This window comes from Ictidomys tridecemlineatus, chromosome 9 (assembly GCF_052094955.1).
Source record: "Ictidomys tridecemlineatus isolate mIctTri1 chromosome 9, mIctTri1.hap1, whole genome shotgun sequence".
NCBI lineage: Eukaryota > Metazoa > Chordata > Mammalia > Rodentia > Sciuridae > Ictidomys > Ictidomys tridecemlineatus.
The window spans coordinates 53,384,290-53,411,322 of record NC_135485.1 but is presented as its reverse complement, the minus strand read 5'-3'; the positions used below and the strand labels follow the sequence as shown (position 1 = coordinate 53,411,322).

Below are 27,033 nucleotides of genomic sequence, written 5' to 3'. Positions count from 1 at the left end.
AAAATGATCTATCAAAGTAGGTGCATCAGTTATAATCAATATACCAACTCTGGTAGATGTTGATAGTGGGGGCGAATTGTAAAGGGTAAAGGGAGTATCTGAGAACTCTCATTTTCTGCTCAATTTTGCTATGAACCTAAAACTGTTCTTTAAAAATTTTATTTTTTAATGTTTACTGATTTTTAAATTTTATTTATATTTTATTGGTTGCTCAAAATATTACAATGCTCTTGACATATCATATTTCATACTTTTGATTCAAGTGGGTTATGAACTCCCATTTACCACATGTACAGAGTTTTTTAAAAAGGTAAAATCCAAACTAGGTCTGTAGTTTATAGTGCACCAAAATTAATTTGTCTTTTTAATATACAGTGGTTAAATAAAGTGTCATCATTGGAGGAAGCTCAATGATTGGTACACAAAAACTATATTTCTGCAACTTTTGTGACTCTAAAATTCTTTCAAAGAAATTTTTAAAAGAGAGAAAATTTTGTTATGTGAAGATTATTATTTACTAAGATTTGTCAACTTTTTCTTTTTGGTGCTGAGGATTGTACCCAGGGCTTCGCACATGCTAAGCATGTGGTCTCCCACTGAGCTACACCCTCATCCCCAAAATTTATAAACCCTTTAATATTTTAATTTAGCTAGCAATTTTCTGGAGGTAATAAAATTTATATCTCCATTTTAAAAACATTTTGGAACTCTGTTCTTTAAAATATGACACCTAAAATATCTAGGTGGCTCAGGATATAATGTTCTAAGCTTCAGGCATAGCAGAAGAGAAAATTCTGGATGAAGAAAACAAGTCTTATATGTTACCTTCATGGAAGAGAAAGTTATTAAAATACATAGACTGGGGTTGTGGCTCAGCAGAGCACTTGCCTAGCACATGTGAGACACTGGGTTTGATCCTCAGCACCACATAAAAAATGAAAAAAAAAGTTATTGTGTCCATCTACAACTAAAAATTTATTTTTCTAAAAAAGTAATACATATATTCTAATGGAAGATAAGATTCGATTCAAGAAATAATTCAGACTACTAGGCTCAATTCCTTTTTTTTAAGAGATATAATCTTGGGCTGGGGATGTGGCTCAAGCAGTAGCGCACTTGCCTGGCATGCATGCGGCCCGGGTTCGATCCTCAGCACCACATACAAACTATGATGTTGTGTCCGCCAAAAACTAAAAAATAAATAAATATTTAAAAAAAAAAAAAAAAGAGATATAATCTTTATTTATGCTTAATTCTTAATAACCTATCACACTAGGACAAAGAAATAACAAATTTTTTATTAGCATCTTTTCAATTCCACAAATTAAAAATTACTAAACATTTTTAAAGGTCAGCGAAGAACACTGAATTATAAGCTTCATAATAAAATCAATGTAATTTACAGACCACTTTAAACTTTTTAAATTCATAATTTTTTATTCAAAAGTAGAATGTAAATTCTAAAAAAAACATGTAATCATTTTAATGAGTTTACCTTCAGCAGTCTGTGAAATTCAAACTTACTTATTGACATATAAGTAAATAGACAAATTCATTTATACCAAACAACCAAAAAGCTCACACATATCATGATATAATTTAATTATTATGTTTATTACTGATTTGAAATCAAGTCCCCTAATCAAAGATCAGTGCATCAGGATTGGTTAATCCACTGAATTATCACCTTTTAACAAGAAACCAAAAGCAAAAAGTGACATAAAAAGAAAACTACAATTTTAAAATAAGTATCTCTTCCTCTCATTTCAAAAAAATGTACAATTTTTCTAAAGTATAAAATAGAAAGGTTAATTACATGGGAAAAAACACGCATACCTTAACTTAAATATCTAGGGGGGAATAAAACCTCTTTATTTATATACAGACCTAAGATGAAAACATGCAAAGTTTTACAACTACTCACATAAGTAGTTTAGAGAGAAGTTTGCCTTATTAAGGAAGTTTTGTTAATTTTATTCCTTATTTAAATTAAAAAATGATAATGATTTCATGATATATTACATATAAACCAAAATCATTTTTATTTGTGATTTCTCTGAAAGGTACAAAAAATTTAGGTCAAAATTCTACAAAGCAAAGCAAACTGTGGAGCAAAAAGCAATAATAATGTTTTCAAAGTAGAAATACATGATTTATTTAAAACTGAAACTACATGCTGCCTAATTAATTCAGAGAGTAGGGAAAGAAGAATGAGGCAAGATATAAGAGGTGAGGTTAAACAGACAAAACTGCTAAGATACTCCACTTTGGCTTCAGTTTCTTGTTTGAATATTCACCAAGCAGATAGACAAAAATTATTCATTTCCACTGCAGGAACAATACAGAATAAAATAGAAAAACTTATTATTCACTATGTTCTACTAATATTTCCTACAAAAATGAAAAGAGGAGTGTACCCTAGTGGTAGGGTACTTGCCTAGTGTGAATACGGCCCTGGGTTCAATCCCTAGCACCACCCACACATACACACAACAAAAGATATAAAAATGAAAAGAAATTTAAGAAAAACATAGTTTTTCTTCCACCTACAATGATTTAAGGAAAAACACAGTTTAAGTAAATCTCTTAATTGTAATAAGAATTGTCATTTCTAAAACAATAGTCTGAGAAGGGAAAAGCAGGTAGCTATTTTAAACTCCTGGTAAACTGAATCTTTATACTCAGGTAATAACTTTTCAGCTATCTTTTAAAGATACAAAAATTTTTTCTCCTCAATCATCTAAAATCCCATGTTAAAAAAAAATGGATCACAGATGCAGAAACAAAGGTAAAAGGTGAAATGATTTATAAAATAAATAGGTTACGTCATTACCAAACTGGGAATCAGGTCTAACTTGCTTCCCTATAAATGTATTATAGATACATTGATAAATATCAAGTGATTAAATACTAAACTTAGTTTTATCTTTAACATAAATTAGGATGGAAAGCGAGGCAGCTGATCAAAAATATTCCAAATAAAACTTCAGGAGCTAGATGTACAACTCTGTAGAGCACTTGCCTAAAATGCATGAAATCCTTAGTTTGACCCCTAGCACCTCTAGAAATAAAACAATATAAACAAACAAAAATTAAAACAAAACAAAACTCACTTCAGAATCCTTATTCCAGGAATTCTGAAATTCTGTTTTTCAACTTTTAATAGGTACACTAATTTACACATGATTTACTCTGTAACATTAATGCTTCCAGTTAAGAAACTGGTCAACCCTGAGGTGAAAAACACTATGGGAAAATGTTAACCTGTGGAAGATGACAGAGGGACAAGAGGCTAGGTCTTTTATAATATAGTTGAACCACTATTCAGATTTTGGAACCATCTACCTCCAGACTTCCTGTTATAAGAGATAATTAAACATCTTTGATTTTTGAACTATTGAAGAAAGGAAGGGAGGAAGGGAGAGAAAGTTTTACATAGGATTCATAAAACATACAAAAACACTTTTTCTTGAAGAAAAAAAAAGGTTAAAAACTTGAGACTTATGAATATTGAGCTATGAAGACACATAAAGCTGAAGTATTTGGAAACAATGGGCTATCTCGAGTCTTCGGCAAGATCACAAACTACTCAAAAATTCTTTGACCTGAGGGAAGAAAAAAAATATTAACATAATTTTTTAACTAATTTGAAATATCTAATATTTGTCTTCATTAAAGTATATGTAAAAGCTGAAGACCCCAAATATATTAGTAACTTTATTACAATACCATACCATTTATTTCCCCAAGAAATATTGTTAAATAGTTCTGTAGTAAAAGATCAATGACCTAAAAGATCATTATAGGAACTACTTAATTTATATCTAAGATTGATGCAGTTCTAAAATAGCCATAACACTAGTTTTATCCCTTTATTCAAATACCAAAGAACAGCAATGTGTGTAGCTTTAATAATAATCACAATAGTTTAAACAAGCTTTGAAAATCAGACAAGGAGTAGATAAGTAATATTTCTTAAGCACAAATTTCTGTCATACTATGCAATGTTAGTGTACTGAGAAAGTTATATAAGTTCTGAGTTGAACCTAGCTAATTGAACAACACCACAATGCAGGACTCTCAATCTCTACGTATTCTAGACTATACAAAAATTCTCCTGAAAAGACAGAGGTTATTGCCTTGTAAACATACCTAAAAAAAGAAATACAACTGTTAATAATATTAATAAAAATAAATATAAATAATAATATAAAATGATTCTAGTCAAAACAAAGAGTTAGATAAAATTAACAAGTAGATTTACAGACTCAATAATATTGATGTTTAGCTATTAGTACAATGACAATTTTAATATTATCAGAAATGAATTTTATCCTATATTTTTGACATCACTAATAGTAAGAAAAAGTCACTTAAATTTTACAGATATGTTTTACATCATATAAATGGGGAAAACATATAACAACTATATACTCCCTTAAAAATATCAAATCCCTATTTATAATAAACAGCTGACATTCTGTGACAGGAGAAAGAAAAAAGTCAAAGATACTCCCAAAACTAAACAACAAAAAAATTGTGGTTTCTCTTTAGACCTCAGATCACCAAGATTATTCATGTGGGTATAGGAATATTTCCTATATAATTACCCCTACTATTGGCTCAAATGTTTATTGACAATTCTCTCCCCATTCCTTTATCAATATGGCACCACTCACTTAATATGATCAATTTCCAATTATCAGAGGAAAAAAAATAATTTTGAATAAGATAATAATAACAATTATTATTGTTATTACCTTAGGCAATGTCAGTTCACCCTTAACATGGTTCCATCAAAACTCAAACTAATCTCTTAATCTCAAAACTTCAGCTAAAAATGAAATCCATATCCTTCCACTGTAAATATCCTCCATATTGAATTTAGTTGAAAAAAGTTTAATTTTATAAGCAGTTTATTATTAATTCACCTAAATATTGGTGGTGTGAATAAAGGGGAACAAAAGGGAAAGAAGCAGGGAAGGAGGTGAGAAAGAACATATCACTGCAATTATCCCTGTCGTATAAAGAAAGAAAAAGACAAACAAGATTCTTCAGGCTACAAAACTAGAATTTAGTCAGGATTTAAATCTAAATAGTCTACAGCCCTCTAAAGCTGACTCTTAAGGCAACTTTATATAAGCTTCCTGTTCGAAAAGTTTCTGAAGTTTTTACTACTGTTTTAAGTAAGGCAAACAAATATTAGTGTATAGTTTTTGTCTAAATCTACCTTTTCAACCAGACTTTCATGTTTGTCCTTAAAGTCTTCATTAACATCCAGTGTTAAGATAGGCACCTCTTGTAGATAATCAAAATTTGTTCTGTTTAAAAGGAGAGAGATGAACAAAGTTAAAAAAGGAATTAAAGAGAAAATTTTTAAATGCATTTTTTTGGTAGTATCCAACCAGGGCTTTGCATATGGTAAGCAAGTGCTCTACCATTGAGCTATATCTGCAGCACTTTATCAATGAAAAATCAAAATGCTATCAACATTTTACACTAAAATTATCATGCAAGTAATAAAACCAGTAGCCTCTTTCTTCTCATGTAGACTTACTGTAGGTAAAGAAAGAATTAAGATATAAGAACATACAGGCACTGTGACATATGATTCTGAAACAGAAAATAGGATAAATTAGAAATTTTTTCATCTTAAGCTGGGTGTAGTGGCACATGCCAGTAATCCCAGTGGCTCAGGAGGCGGAGGCAGGAGGATTACAAGTTCAAAGCCAACCTCAGCAATTTAGCAAAGACCTAAGCAACTTAGTGAGACCCTGTCTCAACATTTAAAAAGGGCTGTGGATGTGGCTTTTAGAGGTAGAGCACTTGCATAGCATATGTAACATCCTTGGTTTGATCCCTAGAACTGCCAAAAAAAAAAAAAAAAGGAAAACTCATAGAAGTCTTTCTGAGACTCAAAGACTATCTAAGGTTATGTACCAATAAGTGAGACTAGACTTAAGCCAAAAGCTGAGTAAGGACAAAGTCTATGTATTTAACTTAACAACTATGCTTTATTACCTCTTAAGTCATGTTTCATGAAACAAACTTGAAAAATATTACATTAGTCCTCCCATTCGATTAAGGACACATTCCAAGTCTTCCACTAAATTCCTAAAAATACAGATATACAAATCCTACATACTATGTTTTTTTTCTTATACTTGCATATACAAATTTAATGATTTTTCTCTTTAAAATACCTTTATTTATTTATTTTTATATGATGTGAGGATCCAGCACCTCACACATGCTACCACTGACCTATAACCACAGCCCCTGCTTTTTCTATCTTAAAAGTGGATTTTTTTTAAACCCTCTTTCCTCATTAAATTGAAAATTTTCATTTTTCCACTTAAAGGAAGCTCTTAATGGCTTTTCTTTGGCATATCTCAAATTCAAGTATCATTCAAAACTCCTGGAGTCTAGGGCCATTAGTAAGTAAAACAAGGGTAACTTGATCACAAGTACCATGATACTATGACAGGTGATTTAATAACAGAGATGGCAATTAAATGACTATCAGGCAGGTCTTAAGGGATGACTCAGGTCTGTGCTGTACCAGATGAGATGGGACAGGGCAAGACAGAACAAGATTTCATAACACTACTCAGGATGGTAAACAATATTTTAATTTTTTTTATTGTTGGTTGTTCAAAACATTACATAGTTCTTGATACATCATATTTCACACTTTGATTTAAGTGGGTTATGAACTCCCATTTTTACCCTGTATACAGATTACAGAATCACATCAGTTATACTTCCATTGATTTACATATTGCCATACTAGTGTCTGTTGTATTCTGCTGCCTTTCAATATTTTAATTTTTGATACTGAGTTTCACTATGTTGCTCAGATTGGTGTCAAACTTCTGGGCTTAAACAATTCTCCTGCCTCAGCCTCTGAATAGCTGGAACTTACTTGCACACCTGGCTTGGCGAGCAATTTTAAACTTCTGAATTATTTATTTCTGAAATTTCCCATTTAATATGCTAGATAACTGAAACTGTAGAAAGCAAAATATCAGATAGGGGGGGACTGCTTGCTGCATCTTAAAAATTATTTCTAAAAGAGAGTACCTACGTAAGGCACAAAGAGATAAATTCTTAAGCAATTGAATGAAATGTAATTTTGTAACTAGGTGACACTAGTTATAAAACCTCAAAGAGGGCTGGGGATATAGCTCAGTTAGTAGAATGCTTGCCTTTATAGCTCAGTTGGTAGAGTGCTTGCCTCGAATGTACAAGGCTCTGGGTTCAATCCCTAGCACCACAAAAAAAAAAAAAAAAAAAAAAAACTTCAAGGACATGAGATCTTATTACAATCAAGAGAATCAAAATCCAAACTAATTCTAGAAGATATCAGTAAACAAATGATTAAAAATGAAAAACTTTACAAGTTGCTATTCATATCTTCTGAATTTTAGATTAAAATTTGATTTAGGTATTTATTCAAAATGAATAATAAATAAGAATAAGGAAGTCTTACTTCAGTGTTCTATGCAGGAGCCAACTTTCATGTTTATAATGAAGCTTCTCTAAATATTCAAGAGGAATGTCTTGCTCTTCAGTTCTTCCTCGTAAATATATTCTACTTAAGCATTTCTAAAAGCAAGCAATAAGAAAAAAAGACAAGGAAATTATTTTTTCTGTTGCCATCAAAATTTCTTTTCTGTGCCTCTTAAGTTATGCTAGCCAAATTCTCTTTCTTCTAGAAAGTTGAAGTAGTTCACTTTTCCTTCCATATGGCTTTTCAGCCATTTGATAGCACTATACGAAATAGTACTTTCAAAAATAAGTCAAAATAACTCTTTAGTTTTCACTCTCCACATATGAAATATACTAACCAATGTAAGTTTGTTAAAAAGAGGGAGAAAAATTTATTAAACATCTACTTAAAATTTTTATAGAACAGCTAAAAGGTCCAGCAATCTTTCAATCCTACATTTTTGTTAATCGAACTTGAACATCTGTGTTCAGTTAATATAAAATCACCAAAGGCAGTGGTTCTTAACGTGATGATAACTCTAGATCACCACAACTGAAAAGAACATAGGATGTTTTGTGCCTGTTCTATATCTGCATTATTGAATAAAGTAGCTACTAGCCACTTATGGCTTTTAAGCACTTGAAACATGGCTAGTGTAGTGATAAAAAAAAAAAACTTAATTTTAAAATTTTATTTAATTTTAAGAGCCATAATTTAAATAGTCACATTATAAGTATGGCTCTAGATCATTTTCCCCTGAAAACATACATACATACAAAAATTCACATAATTTGTGGGGATTCATAAATCCTCAGAAATTTATCATGTATCCAAAGACATAAGAACCTCCAAACTCCCTAGCCCAGTGGTAAATCATCTGTGCAGCATGCAGAAGGTTCTGGGTTTGATCCCTAGCACCACAAAAAGGAAGGAAGGAAGAAACGAAAGAAGGAATAGATGGATGGACAGACAGAGGGGGGAGGGGAAACCTTCAACCTAAATAACATGCATAAGCCTATAGCAGCATAAAAACTGTCTTTCAAAGTCTATTATAAATTCTCTTTTTCAATAATTAAACATTTAGTCAAACTATATCATAAACAATACTGATGAGAGGTTGGAGTTGTGGCTCTGTGGTAGAGCGTGAGCCTTGCATGTATGAGGCACTGGGTTTGATCCTCAGCACCACATAAAAATAAATAAAGGTATTGTGTCCATCTACATCTAAAAAATATTTTAAAAAAATACTGATGAGATAAAACAGTAGTTTTGTGTTAGTCTTTAAGAAACTGTTTCCAGCAGAATAAAATCATTAGTATTCTTTTTTTTTTGAAAGGATGGAAATTTATTTTTTTATTTTATTTTATTTTTTTATTGGTTGTTCAAAGCATTACAAAGCTCTTGACATATCATGTTTCATACATTAGATTCAAGTTGGTTATGAACTCCCATTTTTACCCCAAATACAGATTGCAGAATCACATCTGTTACATATCCACATTTTTACATAATGCCCTATTAGTAACTGTTGTATTCTGCTATCTTTCCTATCCTCTACTATCCCCCTCCCCTCCCCTCCCCTCTTCTCTCTCTACCCCATCTACTGTATTTCATTTCTCTCCTTGTTTATTTTCCCGTTCCCCTCACAACCTCTTATGTGTAATTTTGTATAACAATGAGGGTCTCCCTCCATTACCATGCAATTTCCCTTTTTTCTCCCTTTCCCTCCCACCTAGTGTATCTGTTTAATGTTGATCTTTTCTTCCTGCTCTTCCTCCCTGCTCTGTTCTTAGTTGTTCTCATTATATCAAAGAAGACATTTGGTATTTGTTTTTTAGGGATTGGCTAGCTTCATTAGTATTCTTTATGCTCTTTTTTAACATTCGTATTCAAAAAGATTCTTCTCAAAAATAAAAGTGAATTTCAATATTATTATAACTGCTGAATCCTGGCTTATTTGACATTTAAAAAAAGGAACAAAATAATCTACTGTAATCAGAAACCTAGATCTTTTGACTTACCCAAGAAGTAGAAATTTAAAAAACAGAGAGACAATGAGAATGCAAGTGTCAAACCCAGAAAGCTTCCTGTTAAATGTAAGATCCTATTATTTAGGTTGATTTCATGAAAAGCATCTACTTGATCTTCCTGGATCAATAATAATATATTATGATGTAAACAGAACAGCTATTGCAGTTATAATTTATCATAAAGGGCATATTTTCAAGGGAGCTCCTTTAACTAAGTCTCTTTTCAACTTAATGGTTACTATCTACTCATTCAAGTTATAATTATAAAAGATTTTCCTTGAAATGAACCTCCAACTTTGCCATCCATTCAGCAAATATTTACTTATCTCCTACTGTATACCCAGACCCTATCCTAGGCATTGGAAATTGTACGGTAATTAAAATATCCTAAGTCCTACCTCATATGCAGCCTATATTGTAGAAGTTACTTCAGTAAAATGGGATGAGAAAGTCTGCAAGTTAGGAAGAAATAAAGATGAAAAATAAAAGAGAACTGAGCAGGTTCTAAAAGTGCTACTTGACAAGTCTTGCTTCTACTCTGCCAAGAAAACAGAACAATTCTATCAATAAAGTTGTGAGTTTGGAGATGAAGACATGGAGGGCTGGAGTTGAATTAAATTGCCTTCAACAACACCACTGAAAAGATTTCTAAATACTACTTTAAATTTTCAATGGAGTAAGTGAATTTTTATTGGTTCTCACCTCTGGAGTAGCTCGAAGATAAATGATTCCATCCAATTCAAGGCTTTGGCCAAACTGGTTATTCATCCAGTCATGCCAGTCTTGATATATTGCCCACTCTGTTTCATTCATGCAGTCAGATTCATACAAATTAGATGCAAAAATATACCTAAAAGAGAGGCTTCATCAATACACGTCATTTTTTTAAAAACTCACAAAGAAATAGAAAATAAATCTATTAAATGAATATGAAATATTCTCCTAAATCCTGTGGCAGATAGTGCCTCAGATAACAGAAAAAAAAAACAAAAAAAAAACAAAAAAACCATGAGTTTCTTCAACTATAGGCTACATGTTCTTGGTCAGCAGTTCTCCCAATATCATGTGAGGACCACTGGAAGTCTCAAAGATTCTTCAAGAAGTTCTATGAGAGGCCAGATTACTTCACATACTACTACATCTCAACCAAAAGAAGATATAACATACTGAATACAGAAGCACAAATGAAGATTCAAATTTTTCTATTAAGTCAGAAAAAAACATGCAAAAGTGTAAAGCACTGCTATTTTTTCACTACTTTTTGTTTAGAAAAATATAATGTTTAATTAAAATGTTATCTATGTTAATATGAAATGGGTTTATTGCTAATTTTAAATGAATAAATAATTTTAAAATATTTCTCAATCTAAATTTATAACAAGATATACACATCAGTAAGATACAAAGCACTTTGGATACAAGGATAATCATTAAGGATAGAAAGGGGTCCTGAAACCAAAAAGTTTTGGAAACTATTCTGAATTAATTTGGAGATTCAAAGAATCTGACATAAGCAGGAAAATTCTAAAACTCCCTTGGAAATTTTTATCTCACTGGTTCAGGTGAGACACAGGATATAGAACCAGATTTAACCAGAACAGATGAGAATTTTAAAACTTCTCTACAAATCTGGATTAAATAGCTACTATTCCCTACCAATTCCACAGAAGCCAGAAATTATAAATGCTAAAACTTCTCAATGATGTTAATACCAGAATGCTGAGGAGATTAAATGCCATTATGTATCTTAATTCCTCAACTCAGCCTCTATTATTACTTTAATTCACAGGAAACAGGAGGAAAAAAAAATGTCCAACTCTAAGCCAAGTTTCCAGATAACCAAGTATAAACCATTTATATATACCTGTCACTGTACACAGATCGTTCAAAAAACAATACAGGTTTCTCTGCATCTTTGAGCTTGCCATTGAGAGAGGCAAGCTGAGCTCGTATCCGACTGAGACAGGCATATGATTGAAAGGTAAAAGACCATCGTTCAGGCTTCTCATACATCATCTGAAGAACATTCCCACCACTTTTCTGAGACGTTGTCAGTTCCTATTTTGAATTTGCAAAAGAAAAAAAAAAGCAACGTTATGAGCTATCTGAACTTTTTAAGGCTCCAAAAAAAGCTATACAAATAAATGCATGATGATTAATAAAACCAAGTCAAGTCCCCTTCCTTATACTTTTTCCCCAGTATTTTAAGTTATCTGAAGTCTGAAAAATCTTCAAATCTTCACAAGAGGTCACAAACTAACAAGCTATGAAAGAAATTATTTGGCTAAAGTAGGACTTTAAAAATTTTTGAATTAATTGTCAATATTTAAAAGCTAAATGAAATTATCTGGATTTACATTTTCTTTTTAAAATGGAAAGCCAAGAAACATTATCCTTTTATTTCTTCTTGGAAAAATAAACTGGGACACATACTCTCCAGTTTATCAGTCCCCACTATTCCCAGATGATTTTCAAACAGACCTAATTCATAGATGCCCCTCGATTCAGATAGGATTACATTCTGATAAACCAATTATAAGTTCAAAATATTGTAAACTGAAAAGTGTATTGAATAAACCTAACCTACCAAACATAAGATTGATTCCAAGTTCAAGAGACAATCTTCTTATTATAAATTATCTTCCCAATACAATTTTCAATCTCTCCTCTGCAACATTACTAAATAATTCAATATACTTTCAATATTAACAGGGCAATAACTTTCAACTAGAAGCACCTCACATATTTGTACCCTTGTTCAGAGATATGATTGGACAAACAGGGATTTTTTTCTTTTTTAAAAAATTCACTTATTTTTGTTGTTGCTTTGAAATGTGGTTTTGCCATATTGCCCAGGCTGACCTCAAACTCTAGGACTCAATGAAACTTCTGTCTCAAGTGTCCCATGACAAATTAGACTGATACCACCTAAAGTAACTGACCAATTTTAACAAATGACATCCTCCTAATGTAATGGTAAACAGAAATACACATCATCACTTAGGAATCATGCCTCCCCCCAAATTAGAAATAAATCCAATCAAGTATATGGAAGTCTACCTACTGATTTGTAGAAAATACAGAGAACTAAGAAACATGGTAAATTTTATCACAATGATATATTCAGCCAAAACCAGAAGAAGGCAAACTGCATAGAACAAATGACTCAATTTCTTACAACAAATAAATTGCAAAGGAAAAAATAAAAAGAGGCAACTAAGATATTAAAATTGAAAAGACATATCAATCAAATGCAATGTGAAGCTTTCTGGCTTCTGATTTCAAAATTATAAAAAAAAATTATGAGACTGGGGCAACACCCCCAACACAAATTGTTTATGATGATGTGGAACTGAAGTTCTCTGAAGAGTAGCACCTAGAGTAAAAATTCTGCAGACTGCTTGACCTTGGCTGAGGATATCATGATTGTGAAGAGATGGACTGTTGGGGGTCAAGAGCCAAAATTATCTTAGTCCCTTTAATAGCCATTCACTTTCAACCTTTGTATCCAACCTAACATCCTCATGACTATTAAGTAAAACTCTCACAATTTAACTAGAGGTATAACTCAGTGGGAGAATGCTCGCCTAGCATGCACAAGGCCCTGGGTTTGATTCCCAAAAACTGCAAAAGAAAAAGAAAAAAAACTCTCAGAATATAACCACAAGTTTAGTATATACCTCTAAGCATCCACCAAACCTAAAACCAGAATGCTAAAAAACTGAAATCTACAGAAAAGATTTCCCAACTTCTCCCCACCAGGGCTTTGTTGAACAAAATATACAGTCTCTGGGACAATAGAAAATCAAATTTAAGACCCACAGATCTTGAGGAAAAAGTAGAGATACAAGCCAGTGGCACAGAAAACCCACACAGCTCAGTGGTACAGCACTTGCCTAGCACGTGAGGCACTGGGTTCAATCCTTAGCACCACATAAAAACAAATAAAACAAAGGTAAAATTCTTTAAAAGAAAAAAAAAACATTCAGTGCAATAATAGAAGAAAATTTCCCAAATCTTCTGAATAAAATGCACATTCAGGAACTGGTGACATTTAGAACTCCAAAGAGATAAATATGACCATATGAATAGATGGTGAGCAGAAATTTGAAACTTTTTGAGCTAGAGTAAGTCAACAGTGAACAGGAAGATGAAAACAATTCATCTGATGATAATGAACACTACACATCTCATATTAACTGGTTTGTTTGCTCAGGGCTTTTTTTGGTTCTAGAAACTGAACACACGGGGGGGTGCTCTACCACTGAACTATACCTCCAACCTCTTTCTTGAAATTTTATTTTGAGACAAGGTCTTGCTAAACTGCCCAGGATAGTTTCAAACTTTTGATCCTCTTGGCTCAGCAAGGATTACAAGTATACTGCATCCAGCATCACATTAGCTCTATTTTTAAAATGTATCTTTTATTAGTTCTTTTACTGTAACTATACATACACATTTTCTTTTACAATGCTATTTGTTTTAAAAATCTGAGTTCCCCATCTCTTTATATCCATTAAAATAGGTACTTTTTTCATTTCTAAATAAGTATTTATATTTTTTAAAAGACCACAGCATAAGGGGCTAAGGTGGTAGCTCAGTGGTAGCTACAGCGCTTGCCTCGCACACGCGAGGCTCTGGGTTCGATCCTCTGCACCACATAAAAATAAACAATAATAATATTAAAGATTTTTTTAAAAAGACCACAACATAAGACATTATGTGAAGTGAAAAAGCTGTCAGATTCTTAAGTTATACCCAGTAGAATGCCATTTACCAGGGGCTGGGAAGAGCAGGCAAAGGGAGTGGTTAATAGACATAGTTTTAGTTGTGAAAGATGCAAAAGATTTGTTTTATAGCACTGTAAATGTACTTAAAACTATCAAAGCAGTACACCTAAAAAGGCATTTTAGATGGTAAAATTTCATGTTTTAATAAAAATTAAAAATTAATAACAAAATCATATACCTTTTATTTGAATTTCCCAATAAATGTAATCTCTCTTGCCCAAAGTAATTCCAAAGTCTACTATATTAAAAGAACTCAGAGGATCAATCCTGACTCATTAGTTATAAAAATGATAATCAGCTAGTTCTAAAAATACAAATGCATAAATTAAAACTGAAGCAAAACTTTGTAATAGAATTTTATAGGTATAACACTTAGACAGCAATTTAGCTACTTTAAAAAAAAATCTGTAATTTTTGGCCCCATTAAGTCCACTTTTAGAATTTTATTTTAAAGAAATAATGTAGAATATAGATTTAACTGAAAAGTTGTCTATCACAGTGCTAGGTAAATAGGAGGCTATCACTGCATTATTATTAGGTATTTATATTATATTAAGTATATAAATACAATTAATTAAGCTGTCTTTCATTTACAGAAAAATTTTAATGACATTTTAAATTGTTAAGTCATAATGGTTATTATAGCTGAGAAAAACAGTACAAAATTGTATACTGTTGTATCAAATAGGATCTGCACTTATCTCTGGGTAATAAGGTTATAGGTAAGTTTCATTTCCTTCTTTTTTTTTTTTCTTTTTTTTTTTTGGTACTTGGTATTGAACTCATGGGCTCTTAACCACTGAGCCACATCCCTAGCCCTATTTTGTATTTTTTTAAATTTAGATACAGGGTCTCACTGAGTTGTTTAGTGCCTCGCCATTGTGGAGGCTAGCTTTGAACTCACAGTCCTCCTGTGTAAACCTGTAATCCCCAAGCCCATGAGATTATAGGCATGGACTACCGCTCCCAGCTTCATTTCCCTCTTTGGATAATCCAACATTTTCTTAACTGTGAAGTGGTATTATTTTATAAAATAAAAAATTGTATTTACCGTTACCCAAACTGGATTTAGTAATTTATTATCACAATTATATAAATGAAACATACAGAATGATGGGATTATAGTGGTTTTTATTCTGTTCTCTCTGATTCATATCCACTATTACTTCATGAAAGAATATTTCACTATTTTATAGAAAGTATAGATTATTGGTAGGTGAGAAAAAAATATCAAGGTTTAAAAAAAGAAAAAAATAAGTTGTTTCAAAGACAAATATATACCTCCTTTCTCACAGTTACTAATTTCTCACTGGTTTCTTAGTATTAATAATACTAAGTAAAATAGCACTGGTAATACATATGCTAATTATCTTGACAGCCATTCTACAACATATATACATTTCAAAACATCATGTTGTACACTATAAATGTTTCATTGGTCAACTTAAATTTAAAAAAATAAATTTAAGTGACATAATGCTTCACAATTAATAGCAATAACCCCCCCACCACCACCGCCGAAAAAAAAATTCAGTTCAGGAACAATGTCAGAGCCTAACACTGCTTGCCCTTCCACCCAATAAAGCTGACTCCTAAAATGTGGCCAGGTAGAGGTGGGCCCTGAGAGATCTGGGAGCAACTTGACACTGACAGCTCTGGGAATGTCTATCTGTACCAGCACTGGGAACTTGACCCCAAAATAGCAAATAAATCTCATCACCTAGAGCTAAGTACCAAAAACAGAACAGTGGTGACATGAAATCAGCATGAAGCTGAATCATGCCAATGTTGTAAAGGCCTATGATGTTCCTGAGGAATTGAATTTTCTGATTAATGATATGCCTTTTCTAGCAATGAAATACTGTTTTGGAGGTCTTCAGAAGCTACTCAACAAACCAGAAAATTGAAGTAGACTTAAAGATTAAGCCAGATGATTTCTTTACTGAGTGATAGAAGGTCTGGGATTTGATATTTGCACAAAAACTAAAATTATTTCTCAGTTTTAAAACCTAAATATGTAGTTCTTGTGTATGTTGGTGGAAAGATAATGAATAAAATAATTAATCTTGGATACGCCAAAGGCACTGATCAAAGAAGTCTTGCTACAACTTTTGTGGGAATACTATAGTATGTGACCCCAGAGATCTTTGAGAATAAGCCTTATATAGCCATTGTTAATTACTGGAGCTTTAGGACCTTGGCATTTGAATGTATTACCAGACATAAGCCTTTTCTGCATCATCTGCAGCCATTTATCTGCCATAAGAAGGTTAGGGATCCAAAGTGTATACGTGATGCTATAAGATGATAGGTCTAATCTCATTTTTAATTTTACTGCACATTCAACAATATCCCCTTCTTACAGAATAGTGAACCTGTGCCTTTGAATACCAACTGTCATAAATCATATTGTATGCTATGTGTACCTATATTTAAGATGTACATTTAATAAAATCAAAGAGAAGATGCCTGTTAATTTATAATGTATTTGAAAGCTTATGCTTTTTAAAAATCTTTCATGTCTTGTCACACAAGTTTATAAAGGTCTGCATTCCCTCATCTGAATTTGTAATTTCAAAATTGAAGAAGTTCTGAAAACAAAATTTTCATAAGCTTGATGACAAAATTCATTTGCTTACAAATCTAATATGAACTGACAGTGACATCTATTTAACCCATTTGGTGTGAATAGGCATTTATATTACTACAAAAGTACTAACATGTTTGATTATGCAAGGAGGGCTGCTGTCCCTCCCTATAATCATACATGATTGATTGAAGGTTAATGTAGAATGGTATATACATTGAGAGTTAAAAAATTGAGGGTTTCAGTGGGGCACTGTGGAATATGCCTGTAATTCCAGCAGCTCTGGAAACTGAGGCAGGAGGATTGACTGCAAGTTCAAGCTAGTCTCAGCAACTTATCAAGGTCCCAAGCAACTCAGTGTGACCCTGTCTGTAAATGAAATATAAAAAACAAGGCTGGGGATGCGGCTCAGTGGTTAAGCATCCCTGGTTCAATCCCCAATGGCAAAAAATACACACACACACACATACACACGCGCACACGCGCGTGTAGTATTATTGTAGTATGGTATGTACACTGATTTACCATTCTGAATTCTAAAAATTTCTTTTTTTTCTTTTAGTTGTAGATGAACACAATACCTTTATTTTTACGTGGTACTGAGGATGGAACCCAGTGCCTCACACGCGAAAGTCTTGCGCTCTACCACTGAGCCACAATCCCAGCCCTTGTAAATTTCTTATTCTGAAACATCTGGCCCCAGGATTTCAGACAAAGGAATATGATCTCTATCTTCTGTTGAATAATTTAGAAGATATTCTTTTAAAAATGTAAAATTCTAGATAGTGTTTTTGTTTGTTTTGGTTTTTGGTTTTGTTTGTTTTGGTACTGAAGATGGAACCCAGGTGTTTTAACACTGAGCCATATCCTCAGTTCTTTTTTTTATTTTGAGATAGGGTCTCACTAAGTTGCTTGGGGCCTTGCTGAGGTGGGCTTTGAACTTCCAATCCTCCTCATCAGTCTCTTAAATTACTGGGGAGACAGGTGTGCACCACTACACTCAGCTTCTAAATAGTTTTTAACTTTGTATATTAAATGATTTATAAATGTAAAAAATTCAGCTCAATGAAAAAGAACAAAAAAGGAGAGATCTCCTTAAGTCTATCTACAAAAAAAAAAAAACCTAGAAAACAAAAAACCTAATAGGAGGCAATTAAATCAAATCAGCAAATATATTATTATTTGGAAATAAGCCTTTAATACAAAATTTGATAAATCATCTAGGTGATAAGTTTTAAAGATCATTTTTATCACATGAGGGAGGAGACTATGTAATCATTTAAACTATTTCACCCCTTCATTATATCAAAATTAGTGATGGTGGAATGTGATGATCATTATTATCAAAGTACAGGTATGAAGACATAAATTGGTATGAATACACTGTGTATACAACCAGAGATATGAAAAATTGTGCTCTATATGTGTCATAAGAATTATAATGCATTCCGCTGTCATATATAAATAAAAAATAAATTAAAAAAAAATAGTGGTAGCCTATTAACAGTACAGCAACATTTCAGCCACTAGGTGGCAGGTTTAAAAAAAGACAGCTTTAAAAAAAACCCCAGAACAAGCTAAATAAGCAGGTGCATATTTAAATATCAGGGAAAGACAACATCTACTAATAGCCACTCTTCCAGTTCTACAACTTCCAAGCAGTATAATCAAATGGATAACATCCAAAGTAGGACTGGGCTGGCCAGGACTGGAATGAAAACAGTCCATTTCCCATTGTTGACAATATTCTAAGAAAGCTAAGATTTATACAGTTGGTGAGTCACATAACTCCAAGAAATAGATCAGGGATGGGTTTGGGGAAGTACTGATCTAAGATGAAGAAAACCCCACTTCTTGAAAATAGTGGAGGGCCAGGAAAAAAAAAAAAGAAGAAGGATGCCACTCTGCTACCCATTCCCTGACATTCTACAATCTACCCCAAAATACTATTCCCACATTGTTTGAATCTTTGCCTGGAAGTACAGAAGACTAATAATATAACAGCTTTCAATAGACACACACAAAATTAAAGCTACCGTCCAAGAATATGCATCAAATTTCAACAAAGATAATCAAGCTTGATGCAGTGGCACATGCCTATAATCCCGCAACTCAGGAGAGTGAGGCAGGATTATAAATTCAAGGTCAGCCTCAGAAACTCAGCAAAACCCTCAAATAAAAAAATAAAAAGGGCTGGGGATGCAGAGGGGTAAAGAGGCCCTGGATTCCATCTCTAGTACTCCTCCCAGCCCCATGATAACAGGATCATATGTATACTACTTACTTTAAAAATGCCAGCTTGGCATTCTGACTCCAGTACGTGGAAAGAAAATGTCCTAGCCCATAAACATAAGTGCCATATTCATGAAGACATATAGTTTTAAAATGGTGACAGATACATCAATGTGTCATAGTCTAATGATGTCAGTCACTAAATCTAACCAATCTCTCTGAACTGATTCCAAGTTCAAGAGACAATCTTCTTATTATAAATTATCTTCCCAAGTATATTAATACAATTTTCAACCTCTTCTCTGCAACATTAGTAAAGGGTGCAATATACTCTCAATATTAACAGGGCAATAACTTTCAACTAGAAGCACCTCACATATTTGTACCCTTGTTTAGAGATATGATTGGACAAGCAGGATTTCTAAAATGATAATTAATGTTCTATTTTTTCGACCTGGATGATGATTACAAAGATGTTAGCTTTTTGAAGTGTTCTTTAGACTATACATAGACTTCATACACTTTTATAGTTACATGTCAATTAAAAATGGTTAAAGAAACAAATATATTCACCCACTTTAAAGTTCTTTTTAAGACTAATCCTACCTTTCCTCAAAGATAGGAGACATCAATTTCTTTAGAAAATAGGGTCCATCTAGGGAGGAAGTCCCTTTAAATTTAGTCCTAGACATTATAAAGATGGGTATACCTAATTGGCCCCAGACCTAAAGTAACTATGCTTAGCAAATAGAAGGTAGTGTTAATAAAATATTTTTTACTAATTTAAAATCATATATATTTAAAGTCTACAGAGTATCCTGCTAGTAATTCCTATTTGTGTATGTGATTTATATTTTAAATATTCAATTATTCACAGAAATCCTACCAACAGTTAAACTTTTAAAAATATTTTTTCACTCTTCTGTCCTGCTCTTTTTAAAGTAAGTTTCTATCATGCATTTCCATTTTTGAAGATTTCTTCTTTCAATTTCAATTCCCAATTCTCCAAAAATGAAAATATTAGCAATCACTCTCTCCTATACACACAACCAAAAATTCTTTACTAAAAAAAGGAAATGTAACTGTTATTTCCTTCCTTTCTCATTTGCAAGGCAATGAAAATGACACTTGTGCCCTATAATAGAAGTCTTAAGAATGATAGTAATGATAAAAAGAAATCTGAAATAAACTATTTTCTCTATGACAAAGGTCTTAAAAGGTAAACTAAGATTTAAAAAAAATTTTTTTGTTTGCCTGTTTTTAATCAAAATATAAAACCCTTTGAATAGGGAGTGAAGGTACATGCCTATAATCCCATCAGCTCCACCATAATCCCAGAGACTGAGACAGGAGGATAGCAAGTTCAAAACCAACCTCAGCAACTAGAAGCATTAAGCAACTCAGTGAAATCCTGTCTCTAAATAAAATACAAAAATAGGGATGGGGATGTAGCTCTATGGTCAAGTGCCCCTGAGTTCAGTACTCTCCCGCTCCAAAAACAAAGCCCTTGGAGAAATTTAAATTGAAATTCAATTTTTTAAGGCTTCATTAATTTTTAAACTCTTAAAACACTTAACTTTATTTAGATACAATAGTAAATCTTAAAAGCATAGGTCAACAAAGCTTTATGTATATATTTATATAAATATTCATGTAACACCACCACAATGAAGATACAGACTTGAAATTTTTATTGGAAAAGAAAAAGATGTTGGTCCTCTAATCCAAAAGATTTTTATTTTATTCATTTAAAACTCTATTTTCATACCTCAAATTCATCTTGAGTACTATGAACATTGCACCATCTGGCAACAGGTTCAGGAACCACTTCCCAATCCTCACAGACTTGTTTAAGGATATTCACAAATGTTGACTTCCCTGAAGCTGTTATGAAAGGAAAGGTAAAATTCGGTAAGAAAACTTGTCAGGAAAAAAAATAAAGATAATCATCGGCTTTTACAGGATTTATAACAGGCAACAAATGCAATTTCTTAAACTTTCTTTTTTTAAAAAAACAGAAATTAAAAGGGTACCTATTCAAGTGTGCAGAGCACACTTGTTACTGTTTTTAGCTTAGCAAAGCCAGAGAACAGAGGAAATAAGACTCTAGTGAAGTTTTAGGCAAGATGTTATATCTGGGAGAAAAAGGTTCAACTCCAAGACATATTTTCCTTAGCCAAGCAATTCTGGGAAACAGTAAGGCTAGTCTCCCACTTAAAACTAGTTGTGTGAATTTGGGCAAGTCCCTGAACCTCTCTGAGCCTGTTTCCTCAAAAAAGATAATAGTACTTTCTTCATGGAAACTGTTGTAATAACAAATAAACTATCACTATATTATTATTCATTCCAGGCTCAGATTTTTAGAACCTTCCTGTCTACCAGCTCCACTCTCTCAAGTCTACAAAGAAGCTCAGTTTTCTCCTATCTAAAACTAATTAAGGAACACACAAGTAACCATAATATCAATATGAAGATACATCCAATGACTAGGGTTTTAGAATAAAGAATAATATGATTATTACTAACACTAATAAGCACAATGACTAGTAAATATTATAAAACCTTTCTTCAAAATACTTCCTAAAAGCAGTAATTGTCATGGTTCTGTGTTTTCTATCAAACCTTAAAAAAAATAAATAAAAAATATGTACTTTAGTTTTCTCTGACCACTCATTAGTTTCTGAGATATGGGGTTGGCAGGGGACATAGGGACAGCTCATGTATAATTAGGGTATACAATGTTTACTATGTTGAAGTTACCTAGGAATATATTATATTTAATAGTAGGGACAGTCTTGATGTAGAACCTCACAGGGTACTCCCAATGACCACTACACCCTTTCTTTTTTTTTGGTGGTGGTGGGGGGGTACTGGGGATTGAACTCAGTGGGTATTTGACCACTGAGCTACATCCCCAGCCCTATTTTGTATTTTATTTAGAGACAAGGTCTCACTAAATTGCTTAGTGCCTTGCTTTTTGCTGAGGCTGGCTTTGAACTCTCGATCCTGCTGTTTCAGCCTCCAGGACTGCTGGGATCATAGGCATGCGCCACCATGCCCAGCTCTACCACATCCTTTCTATCTAATGTCACCAAATGTGGTTATATTAGACATTGCTGATCAGCATAATGTTCTCTCTCTCTCTCTCTACACATACAAACCCATATATAACTTTAACATCTTTGCAAGCAAAGCTTCTTCTTCCTTATAAACAGGCAGGCAAGGATGAACTTACCTTTGACTTGCAGAACTATATTCAAAACCTATGACATTATGCAGAGCAACAGAAAAGAATGAAAGGAATGAGGATGTAGCTCAGTGGCAAAGCACTTGTGTGGCATGCACAAGGCCCTAGGTTGAATTCCCAGTATCACATAAATAAATAAATAAATGGGAAAATATATATATAAGAACTTTAAAGGATCACACAAAGCAAAGGGAGGGAGTTAAATAAAAAATTGACACAGAGAGAACAGTGAGACAAGTAAAATAGATATTCACATTATCTCCAGAAGAGAAGAAAAACTTTCTAAGGATAAACAGAGTGACTAGTCATGAGAAAAGCACGGTGATCAAGTTAGGGACTGTAAGGCATCTAGAAGAATGGTTTTATATGATCACCGAATATTCACTGAACAAAGGAAAAGAGCACCAAGGCATCAGCTCAGAGTCTGAATGCACTGAAGGCTACCACTTTCTACTTCCTTTATATAAATTTTTTTAGTTGTAGGTGGACACAATATTTTTATTTTTATGTGGTGCTGAGGATTGAACCCAGTGCCTCATATGTGCTAGACGAGCATTCTACCATTGAACCACAACACCAGCCCTCAGCTTCCCTCTGATACTGCCTACAAGCAGAATCATGCAGTCTATTTTTAAAGTTTAAATGTAATAATAGCTACATTTAGTTCACACAGAGTAACAATACTTAGTCCTAGTTTAGTTCCTTAAATTTTGTGGGGGGAGTGGGAACTAGAAAATAAGTTAATCAATAAGTAAATATTCTACCAAGGACAAAGGCAAAAGAGAACAGGAACCATAGATATTCACATTAATACTTTATAAAAATCCCAGGAACTAACTGAATTCTTAATGTCAAACAAGCATTAAGATGATAAAAGTCATTCTGAACAAAGTATTAAGAAGCAGGTAAGCCTTCCATAAATCATTTTTTTTTTTTTTGGTACCACAGATTGAACCCAGAGGGCCTTCACTAGTGAGCCACATCATCAGCCCTTTTTACTTTTAATTTTGAGACAGGGTCTCGCTAAATTGCTTAAGGCCTTGCTAAATTACCAAGGCTGGCTTTGAACTCACAATCCTCCTGCCTCAGCCTCCTGAACTGCTGGTCATAAGTGTGTGCCACCATGTCTGGCCAAGGGCTCCATAAATCTAACATTAGGGTGTATTTTAATAACTTAGAACATGAGATAATGAGCTACTTTAGTACAAAACTAAAATAACCAGGTAAAATTTACATTGTAGGGATGGGGTACAGTTCTCTGTTAGTAAAACATTTGCATAGTATGCAAACCTTGAATCTGATTCTCAGCACTGAAAAATAAAAATAAAAAGTTCAAATTCTAGAAACAGAATCATAAAGAAAAAATAGTATTTTTTTTTTCAGTACTGAGGATCAAACCTGGTCCTTTATTTTTACTTGTTTGTTTGTTTGTTTGTTTGTTTGTTTTTGGAGACACAGTTTTGCTAAGTTGCTGTGGCTGGCTGGCCTCAAACTTGAGATTCTCCTGCCTCAACCTCCCAGGTCATTAGGATTAAAACAATGTGCCATAGCATCCAGCCACAAATTTATACAGTGATAGCTTGTTTGACTCTGTCAAATAAGGTGGATGGGAACATGAACAACAGTGCAAAAGCAGTAATAAACATCAACTGACAAAGCCTAGTGTAAAGGAGACAGTAAATGGTGAGGAACGCACTCCATCTAAACACAAATCGTTGTTACATAGAAACATAGGCCCAGTGTTAGGAGATCTTTAGATTTTTCATAAGCCAAGAACCTAGATGTTTATGGGGAATCTCAAATTTTTAAAATTCTAGTAACTAACACCCTGCCTCTACCCAAATCACAGCAGGAAAATATGGTACAAATGCAGGCCATCAGTTTGCAGATCCTTTCAGTATAGAGAAGTCAGGAATTTTAAGCAGGTTATAACATGATTCCATCTGTATATAGAATGAATGCTCTGCAAGTAATTAAGAGAAATTGGAAATGGAGTAACACACTAGGAAATTATTTCAGGTGCTGAGAAGATTACAGATGCTTGCAGGGAAAGTAGATTTCTAGATATGATATGTTACCTAACTGGATTTAAGAAGAGAGAAGAAGGTTAATACATTGTGATATCGATCTGAGGTGTTATCTGTTCAAATACATTTTTATGATGGCATTGTTAACTGCTTTTTCCTGTCTTTACAGATGATCTTTCTCCACAAAGAGGACTCATACCAGTAAACATGCATCATACCAGCAAACATGCATCATCATAGAACTTACACTGCTTAGATGAAATAAGAGTCTTTCCCACTGGTGCCTTAAACCTGCAGCAATAAAATAAGATCTTCTTGAGGGTGTATTCAGTTTTATTCTGAATGGGTGAAGCAACTACTAGCCTTGCTTTTTTATAGGAACACTGCTTTGAATGTGTTAAGAAAACCTATACTGTATGCATGGATGACCAGTACCCAACCTACAACCAAAAAAATTATATCAAAACAGGAAGTGTCAGGAGTAGGTTTCCTATAGTAGGAAATTCATGTTCACCTTGCACAATGATATGCATGATGTGGTTTGCCTCCAACAGAGTTGGAACAAAAACCTGTCCAGGGCAATGGCAGATACCTATAATCTCAGCAATTTAGGAAGCTGAGGCAAGAGGATCAGAATTTAGAGCCAGCCACCCACATCCAGTGCAACCTAAGAAAAGTCTGAGAGGGCTTCTGGGTTCAATTCCTGGTATGGCAAACACACACATACACACAAAACCACCAAAAACCAGAAAGTGAAACGTTAGTGGTCTTTGAATCGTACTCTAGTTACTGCTTGGATGTTAGGTAGAGTTGAGGAACTCCATGCTATTTAGAACATTAAAAGCCTCTTTCCTTGAACTTGAAGGTGTATAGCAGTTTCATCAGTAATTGCTAAAACCTAGAAACAAACCAAACATCCACAAGTGGGGACTACATAAATCATGGTATATCCTTGCAATAATACATTACTCGGCAATAAAAAGAAACTACAGAAAAAACATGAATGAATCTCAAAAGCGCTATGCTAAAAGAAACAAGACACGAAAGGCTAGACACTCTGATTCTATTTATATGACATTCTGGAAATGGCATAACTCGCAGGAATTAAAAAAAAAAAATCAGGTCAGCAATTCCCAGAAAGAGAGGAAGGGAGGGGATGTTGGCTACAAAGGAGCACAGAGGAACTTTTGGGGGCGATGGAAATGTTTTTTATATTGATGTGAAAAGGCATTATGTTTGAGACCTCATAGAACAGTACACCTTAAAACGGTGAATGTAACTTAACCTAAATCACACCTCAAGAAATCCGCTGTATCCGACCCACCATCAAAAGATACCCTTCCCTCTTCGAGTGCCCAAAAAAGACCCGTGCAGCGGTCCAAAGCGCGCCCCACAAAGCCCGCCCACCCGGCGCTCAGCGGGACCAGCGTCTGCCAGCCTCGGGCGCAGGAGGGTAGCGGGGGAGGGCTGGGAAAGATGCTTCGGGCGGGAAAGAAAGCCGGGGCCGCGTCCGCACCTCCAGACTGGATGGAGGCAAAGCCCTCACCTAATAGCAGCTAGAGGCAGCGAAGGGGACCTTCAGACGCCACCGTGATTCCCCCTGCTTTGAGCCCAACATTCACCAGGGGTTCTTACCGATGTTCCCTTCGATGGAGATTTTCTTGATGCGGGTACCCTCGGAGCTAGTGGAGGGAGATGGGCAGTTTCTCTTGGGCGGGGTGGCCATTCTTGGTCTTTGGCTGCCCCAAATGCTTCGGGCAAGGAGGAGAGCACAGACGCGCGCACGATCCGGAACTCGCCCAGATCTGACCCAGTTAGGTTTCCCCCGCCGGCGGGTCCCTAGGTTTGACTTTCGCGCGCGGAGGCAGCTGCCGACGGGGGCGGGCCAGTAGGGTGGCTCCGCCCCCAAGCCCTCTACAGTTCCGTCGGCCCTCTCCCACCTCCGGTGCGGTCCGCTGCCTACGTCACGACGGGTCACGCGGTGCTTCTCTGAGTGGCTTCTGGGAATAAACCGAAGCGTCAGGACAAAATTAGACTTGAAATTTTGAACTCGTTAGGGGAGAAAAATCAGTGATGTAAAGTCAAATGTTTACCCTCTGTTATCCTGTAAGACCCATCAGCAAAGGCTTTTAAAGAAATGCATTGCCCTTACAAGGCAGTTTTTTATAAGCGCTTTTCTTTTTTTCCCTACAACTTGAATGTTTATTGTATACTTATATACAATATATACCTATAGGCATATATACATAGGTTATTATAGAAACACATTGGTTAAGTCTAAGCTCTTTTCGAGTTAACTAGTGATCCAGTGCTAGATCCTGTTATCCCCATTTGCCATTGAGGAAGCAGGCACCCAGAAGCTGTTTCGTGTCCTGAAATGGGCTTGTGGAACTGGGATTAGAATGGGTGGTCAGACACTATTCTCAGATTCCATACCTTCTCCATCTGAATTGGATGCCCTTCAGTGCTGTGTAGGGAACCGCAAGACTAGGTAGGTTTCTTTTAAGCATGACAATGGCATAATTAACTTTTGACTCCATCACCTGGCACAGTTAAAACACGTGTGTTGATTTTAGGATGTCTATTTGTATGCCATGTGCTCTGCGGAAGCTAATCTAGCTGAGGACA

General features: G+C 34.2%; 1 protein-coding gene across 1 annotated transcript; it reads right to left on the bottom strand.

Moving 5' to 3' along the window:
* Positions 1-1,593: 1,593 nt before the first annotated feature.
* Dck (deoxycytidine kinase) lies at positions 1,594-26,472 on the bottom strand. The gene is made up of 7 exons (XM_005333264.5): positions 26,041-26,472; positions 20,900-21,015; positions 11,387-11,580; positions 10,225-10,372; positions 7,493-7,608; positions 5,231-5,321; positions 1,594-3,605 (listed from the first exon to the last, which is right to left on the bottom strand). Exons 1-7 carry the CDS (start codon positions 26,129-26,131, stop codon positions 3,579-3,581), a joined length of 783 nt encoding a protein of 260 aa, XP_005333321.1. The 5' UTR covers positions 26,132-26,472; the 3' UTR covers positions 1,594-3,578.
* Positions 26,473-27,033: the final 561 nt, after the last annotated feature.